At 54.6% G+C, this 7,992-nt stretch overlaps 1 protein-coding gene across 1 annotated transcript; it reads right to left on the bottom strand.

Annotated features, from left to right (window-relative positions):
- Positions 1 to 1,469: 1,469 nt before the first annotated feature.
- INA (internexin neuronal intermediate filament protein alpha) lies at positions 1,470 to 7,992 on the bottom strand. Its single transcript, XM_071563948.1, has 3 exons — positions 6,982 to 7,992; positions 3,536 to 3,660; positions 1,470 to 2,976 (listed from the first exon to the last, which is right to left on the bottom strand). Exons 1-3 carry the CDS (start codon positions 7,912 to 7,914, stop codon positions 2,703 to 2,705), a joined length of 1,332 nt encoding a protein of 443 aa, XP_071420049.1. The 5' UTR covers positions 7,915 to 7,992; the 3' UTR covers positions 1,470 to 2,702.

The raw sequence follows: 7,992 nt of genomic DNA on the forward strand, positions 1-7,992 counted from the left end.
CAGCAAATCCAAGGCAGGCAGCAGCAGCAGCACGACACGAAAAAGTAGTCCGAAGTAGGCAGCGGCAAAACAGCCAGGAAAACCCCAGCAGTAACCAGCAGGGCAGCCTGCCTCCTTCGAGCCCCCACTCCCCCGTTCCGCCGAGCCAAGACTGGGGAGAATATCCAAAAAAAAAAACCCAAAAGAGACAAACCTGCCCCCACCCCAGCGATCAACAGTTAACTGCTTCTTTTGTCAACCGCTGGCCTGGGCAGTTAAGTGGCAGGGGAGAGAATTTACATAATAATCCCAAACTACAACACATTGGTATCACCAAAGTAAAATTCCCAGCTTCACTGCTAGCATCCAGCAAGAAGGAATCCTGACAGAGACTTGTGCTGGGAACAAAGGACAGGTCAGGCTGATCACACTCAAGGGACAGAAAGCAGCAGCAGTGGAGTGTTTGAGGTTCAGAATATATTACATTAGCTGCACAGTCACATGTGCATTTTATTTCCCCTGTGGCTTGGGAGAAATGCTGTGTGTTTGCATTTCCTAACTGATGGCTGAGCCAGGAGATACTTGGAAGTTTCTTGGTCCTTGCTTTTTGTGCCGGCACCTTGGACTTGGTGCTGGCTCCCCCAGGCTGTGCCTGCTGTTTTACTGGGGGATACTGGTGGGCTGTGCTGCTCCAGCCATGCCCGAACCCCCTCCCCTGCCCCCAAAAGGTACCCCTTGCTTCACCCACCCACAGGGCTGCCCTCCCTGGGGCTGTGTCATCCCACGGTGAGCAATCCTGCCAGCGCACAGTGCCCGAGGTTATCGGTATGACAGGATCAAAGGACACAGCCGCGCTGCTCCTGGCCTGCAGCACTAGTGGAGAAGCCTGTGATGGTTACGCTGTGTCCCTGGGGCTCTGGTGCGACAAAGCTGGAATGGGAAGGCAATAGGAGTCTGCTGCTGGCAAGGACACTCAGTGGGAAGCTGCCTCTGCTCTTTCCCTCTACAGACACATCTCAAGCAGAGCATGAGCATCTTCCCAATATAAGTCAATGCTGGTCACAGCAGCTCTGTGGGCACCTGTGCTGGGTTTACTTGGAAGTGTGTGCATCCTCCCTTCTTCCACCTGCTGTTGTGCAAATCGCTTTATCTTCACTTGTGCATGCAAAGCAAGAGACTGTTTGTAACCCCTGAGCGCACAGGCAGGATGGAGAAGAAATGAATGGGTACTTTGGGACTGAGCTGTCAGGAGTGTGATGCAAATCAAAGCCTCAAAGTCCATTTTCTGGGCAAATGAGGGTGTGCTTGGCCATGACAGATCTTGATCCCTCAGCCAAGTGGCCAAAAACTCTTCTACAAAGCAGGGCCACTGTGACAGGCACCTGGGGTGAGCCCCAGACATGCCCCACTGCCACCAGTGGGACCAGGCTCACCTTGCAGCCCCAGCAGCAGGGGTTGGCAGCTGCACCCCAACACCAAGCTCTTTGCAGGGGCCCAAAGGGACCATTGGGCACTGAACCAGTTTGTGGGCCAGACACTGACCTGTGTTCCTGAGGTGAAACAGCAGCAAAGATGACAGAACAGCTCAGTTTGATCCACACAGCTTTTTTTTTTTTTTAATTATTAACTTGTGCCTTACAATAGAAGAGAAAAGAGTGCGAGCAAACAATTTGCTGGTTCCAGGAACTACTCTGGCACTGCCACAAGGGCAGTGAGGTCTCGTGATAATAACCTTGCCAGGGTACTAACACGCAACACATGCACACGCGGAGTCTCTGGCTCTTGCAAAAGCGATCGCTGGCAATTTAAGGCATTGAAGGAAACCTATGGTCATTAAATCCTATATCAAATTTGGCACACAAATTTTGGAACAGTTAGAGCGGAGACAAGGATGCTTTGTGGGCTGGTGTTTCAAATCCTGCAGCTTCCCAGTGCCGGCTGGGGCATGATGCTAATCTGGGCACAGGGTTTTCATGTGAAGACAGTGCAGCCAAACAAGGGGCCTTCATACCCTGCTTATCTTGGAGCCAGTGATACCAGACAAGGTGCTGCACACTGTGGCACAGTGGTGCCTTCACCTCCAGTGTACTGGTTCCCTGCCCTCTGCCTGCTCCTTATAAACACCGTGTGCCTGACTGGACTAATAGTGCCAGAAAACAAGAGTAGTCAGGACAAAAAAAAAATTAACACTCATAGTTCAAAACATACTCAGACCAGACCTCAAGTGTGATTACAGTCCAGTATGGCTATTTCTGTGCTTCTGGGATTAAAAGTGGATGGCTACAGCTTGAGGAGTGGGGAAGAATTTATCTGTACATGGATTTGTATAGTGATGAAGGTCTGTAGCCTTGAAACTAGTGATAGTAAACATGTTGAGTTGTTCCCCTGCCCTCCCCAGAGCTGGCTCAGCAGCAGGCCCAGCCAGCTCCCCCTCACCTGCCACAGGAGGAGGGAGGGAAGGTGCTACAAATCCATATGCTACCACAACAACGACCAACATGCATCTATCTACCTGTTCTGCTGTGCCTCCACCCCATTTAAAAGGGAGCAATGTGCCAAGCTCGGCCTCTGTGTGGCAGGACTGCAAGGAAGCCATTCCTGGGGGGTTATGTGTTTCTAAGGGGGGCTTCCCACAAGTGCAGTGTGGCTTCGTGCCCAGAGGAGCAATTTAAAGGCCGAGTGGAGACTGTTCCCCCTCAAATGCATACAAACAGTCCTAGTCATTACATTTTTGCATTTGCAATGATTCCTCCATGCAGGTTTAACCTCCCTCTCTTCTTGACAGAGGTTATGGTCCCTTCAATCACCTCAGCCCTGCTGGATGATATTTTAGAGGTCACTTTAATAACCTCTCCTTGCTCCTCCTCCTTGAAAGACAGAGTAGAGGAACTAAAGCTTCTTGGCTGGAAGGAGTAAGTGGGGCTGGGAAGGGAATTGAGTGCTGGAAGGCCAACACTTCCCATGTTGAAGAGGGTCTCCTCTCCTTCCAGCAGCTTCCTGCAAGCACATTACAAGGGTAGAGGTTAGTCTTGGGGTGTGAAACATCTGCAAAACTTGAGGGCAAGTTGTGCCCTGCAGGAAAGTCCGAGTGCTCCAGACCATCACCCCATGTCACACCGCACTATGAAACTGGTTCAAAATCATATTTTGGTCAATAATTTATGGAGCATTTCCAATATGGGGTGCATGAGAGTAACTTTCTAGGAATGCCAGGGAAATAAATACCCAAACCACAGGGACTCTGCCTTTTGCATCTAGTTTGACTTTGCAAAAGAGACAAGTTTCCAACCCTATTTGTCCATTGAAAACCTCTGTTTTTTGGGGTGGCTGGACAACACAGTTCTCAGCTGCTGGATCAAGGCATGACATGGAGCCATGGCTGCTTCCCAGGAAGGAGCACAGCAAGGCCAGGCAGGGAAGATTAGCAACACAACCGTGGTGCTCCTTGAGTGCATACTCAGGTATTTTCTGGGCCCTTGAAAACATCTCAGCCTAGTGGGGTGAGGGCATTAGGCTTGGGAGGTGGCCAGGCAGAGCAGGAATAGAGCAACCTTACCTGTAGGCAGCTATTTCAATATCAAGGGCCATCTTGACATTAAGCAGGTCTTGGTACTCCCTCAAGTGTCGAGCCATCTCGTTTTTGGTGTTTCGCAGGTCATCCTCCAGCTGCCCGATGGTGTCCTGAAAAGGCAAGGACACTCAAGGCTGTGTTTCAGAACAGGGGGCTTCTCCCACAGGTTTTCTGCCCTGCCCATTGCAAAGACAGGGAAGATGCAATGGGCAGTTGGTCCATGATGGCACATCCTACCAGGAGCTTGGGACCATGAAATCTCATGCTAACAGGGATGAAGAAGCAGGCAGAGCATGGCTTGAGACTGAGCATGGCTTGTGACTGTGTGCAGTGGGGGAGGCTTTAGACATTGATGGATTTATATAGTTTCCCCTCTGCAGCAGAGTCTGTGAGGCAGGCACATAGTGCATGGTGGTGGAACCCCCAGTCCTGTGGGGGGGACAAGGCAGGCTGCTACAGAGGAAAGGGAAATTTTGGGCTTAAACAGGCAGTGGCTCACAGGACAAGTGAGAGCACCCAGCACTGCAGAAGCAGAGAAGGACTGTCATCTGCATCCATGGGGCTTAAGGAGGGTTGGGACACCTGTCCAGGTGGTGGAAGGAGAGAGAGTGCTGCCAGCACTCCCCTCCAGGAGGGGTAGTCTGACACCTTCCCCAGAAAATGCCTCAGAGCCCCAGGGTGGGGTGCTCAGCTGGACAATCTTCTAGCATCCTTCCCATCAGCTTTGCCCTGCCTTTTGCCCATTATATCCAGTTCTACCTGTGATGTGGAGAACTCTGAGGCCAGATTTCCTGCTAATAAAGGAAACTAATCTCTTCTGTTTTTTTTCTCAGAAAACAAGCAGATTGGTTTTCTCCCATATGCATCCAAGTATCCAAGAAGCTGCCTGAAAACAGTGAAACCAACTCTTCTCTATCAGAAGGTTTCCTGCTGCCAGCTGCTTGCTGTGCCACCAGAGGAGCATGATTTGGAACAGGAATGAGTCAGCAGTTTGCATTTAACTTATGGTGTAGCCACGCCTGCAAATCCCTGCAATGGCCACTGCCAGCCTCCACTTTCCTGCACCCACTCCCACAGCCAGGCTTTGGCAATTGCTTCCAGATCCTTTGTTCCAGCAAACGATTTTTGTCCTGCCATATCATCCCCATCTTGTCCTCATCCTCATTCCCATCGTGTCCCCTCCTTCCTGTCCTGTGTAACCTTCCTTGTGCATAGTGCAGAGACAGAGGTGGAGCTGCCCAAGCAGCAGTGCTGACCCTGATCCAGCGAGCCCAGTCTCAGCAGTGCCCTTGGGGAAGCAGTGACAGCTCATCCTGAACACAGCACAGGGTGTCTCACAGGTCAAATTAGCTGGGCACATCCAGCCTTGGGGTTTCTGCCTTGACCTATGTTGCCCTGACCATCTTCCACAGCAAGAGAGCTGCATGAAGCTGTGCCTCAGAGGAGATCATTGGGGTGTGAACTGAAAAGCCCCAGGACATGCATGGATGTCACTGTTGTAGATTAAAACCTCTGCTCTGATGCAGACAGGCTGTTGCTACACTGAGCCATGCGTGACAGGAGTGAAGAACTCAGGGTGACCCCACCCTGGGACAGCTCCACTCTTGCTGCTGTGACTCTGTGCCTTCAGCTGTCTTCTCTCTGCCTGCAGTCCACAAGAACAAAAAGCTCTTTTGGAATGGGTATTTGTCCTGTTTGCACCTCTCTTCCACACACCAGCTCTATCAGCTGGTTGAATAAAACCCCCTTCTTACACCATTGCAACCCAAAACACTCTCATGTTGGTTCAGATTTGACCATAAAGACAAGGCGCTTCTTTAGAAGTCTGTAGCAATGTTTTAAAAGCTCAGACAACAGGAATATTTTCTCTAAAGACACACTTGCTTCCTTTTCCACTGGTTGCAGCCAGGGAAATTATTTAGCTGCTACACATGCATATTGTTCAAAAGAGTCCTAAGTAATGCTACACATAAAGCAAATCCTAAGGGTCATAAAGGAAAATACTGCTATGCTGTTGATAAAGCAATTTCAGTTATGGTGCTATTCAATCCAGATGCATTTTTTTTCTCCAATTGATAGGTTGCTGCTAGAATCTCCCTTTCACATGACATCAAGACCATTTAAGGAGACTGCTGTGTGCAATTTTTTAACCCACTATAGAGAATATTGTATATTGCCTATTTCCAAAATAATTGTTGAAGACTGCCTCAACTTTTCAGGAAGATTGCAAGCATCTTGGATCAAAGTCACAAATTCTTGAGTGCCTGGGAAAATTTGGCCTTAGAAATGACAAGGCATTACTTGGGTATGATTTAAGGCAGCTGCTTCAGTATTTAGAAGGAAATGGCTTGATTTAGAAACCACAGGTCATTTAATAGCCATGTAATAGAACAATTTCAAGATTTATTTTATTATAAATCATGGACATTTCCCTGTAGCAAGAAAATGCAGCAATACTGCGGTAATGGAATGAGATATGGAGCACTCAGTGTCCCATGTGAGTCTTTCCACAGACATAAAAAATGCTGGGATCTGTCTGCAAATTCAGACTTAACCTTTGCAGAGCTCCAATTTCTGCAGTGCAGATGCCAAGAGCCAGGCCACAGGGCAAGGGGCCAAACCTCGGCAGACAGCTTCGAGGAATTACCCACAATGATGGGTGAGCAATTGTGGACCTGATCCTTAAGGGACAGGAACATCCTTAAGGGCCAGGATGGAGCGATGCCCCCAAACAGTGCTGCCATGTGCAGGGATGTCCCCTGCAGGAAGGGGATGTCCTTTCCTGTTTCCCAGTAAACTGCCGTCTCTGGTTTTGCCTATGGATAAAGGGTGAAGGCAACAGGCAACACAACATCGTGGTGTAGGGCAGGATCTGTGTGCAGGGCAGAGAGACGCTATGCTGGGTGGCAGGAAGGCTGCAAGGATACTTGGCACTGCGCAGCACTGTGGGGGCACTGCCCCTGCAGGGTGGGTGCCGTGCAAGGCAAGAGGGGTGAGTGCCGTGCCGTGCCGTGCCGTGCTGGAGGATGTTGCGGGTAGCACGGGTCGGGATAGTGAGGCTGCTGGGCCATGCGCGGTGGGCAGGGGTGGCATCACATTGGGCCGAGGTGCCCAGCGCTGCACAGAACTACGGGAGTGGGTGATGCAGAGGACGAAGATGCTCTGCAGGATTTCGCAGGCAGCGGAGATTCTCAGCACTGCACAGCACCAGGGGCTGGGGAGTGCAGGATCGGATGTGCCGGTGCGGCACAGCGCCGGAGGGCAGCGTGGGATGATGCCCAGTGCTACATATTACGGGGGATGGCTGCTGGGATGGAAGTGCCGACTGGCGCGGATTGCACGGGAGGAGGATGCTCGGTGCCGCACAGTGCGCGGCGCTGCCCGGTGCCAGGGGAGGGGACGGTGACGGTTCCCGGCGCCGCCCGGCTCACCTGCAGACCGGCGGCCTCGGCGTTGTGCCGCTCCTCCAGCTCCTGCAGCTGCCTCTCCAGGGACTGGTGGGCACCGCGCAGGCTCTCCATCTCCACCAGGCGCGCCTGGAGCTGGCGGCGACACTCGCCGGCCTCCCTGCGGCTGGCACGCACGGCCTCCTGGCTGCGGGCCGCCCGCTCGTGCAGGCGGGCGCAGCGGGCGCGGTACCAGTCCTCGGCCGCCTGCAGGTTGCGGGCCGCCAGCGCCTCGTACTGTGCGCGCAGCTCCCGCAGCGCAGCGGCCAGGTCGGGCCGCGGGGCCGGGGCAGGGGCCGAGACCGGGAGCGCGGCGCCCAGCTCGGCGAGCTGCTCGGCGTGGGCGCTGCGCAGCTCCGCCAGCTCCTCCCGCAGCGCTGCCGCCCGCCGCTCCAGGTCGGCGCGGGCGCGGGCGGCCGCCTCGGCTGCCTGCTGGCGGGAGCGCAGCGCCCGCTCCGCCTCGGCGCGGCCCCGTGCCTCCTCCTCGCAGCGCGCCCGCAGCCGCTGCGTCTCCTCGGCCAGGCGCGCCCGCTCCAGCATCGCCTGCGCCCGCTCCCCGTGCACCTCCTCCAGCCGGGCGCGCAGGGTGCGCAGCTCCCCGCCCAGCAGCTGCCCCAGCCGGCGCGGCTCGTCCGAGCGCTGCCGCAGCGCCGCCAGCTCCGCCGCCAGCGCCCGGTTCCGCTCCTCCAACGCCCTCACCCTCTCGATGTAGCCGGCGAAGCGCTCGTTGAGGCCCTGCAGCTGCTCCTTCTCGCTGCCCCGCGCCAGCCGCGGCTCCGCGCCGCGTTCCCGCAGCGCCGCCGGCTCCGCTCCCGGACGCGCCCGCCGAGCCGGCGGCACCTCGGGGCGCCGCGGAGCCTCCGCGAAGAGGTGGCGGTAGGAGGCGGCCAGAGCCGCCGGCTCCGCGCTGTAGCTCATGGCGGCGGAGCGGGACCGGGGGCGCCGCCGGCGCTTATGTACGGCGGGGCGGGGCGCGGCGCAGCGCGGAGAGGGCGC

This window comes from Pithys albifrons, chromosome 9 (genome assembly GCF_047495875.1).
Source record: "Pithys albifrons albifrons isolate INPA30051 chromosome 9, PitAlb_v1, whole genome shotgun sequence".
Classification (NCBI taxonomy): Eukaryota; Metazoa; Chordata; class Aves; order Passeriformes; family Thamnophilidae; genus Pithys; species Pithys albifrons.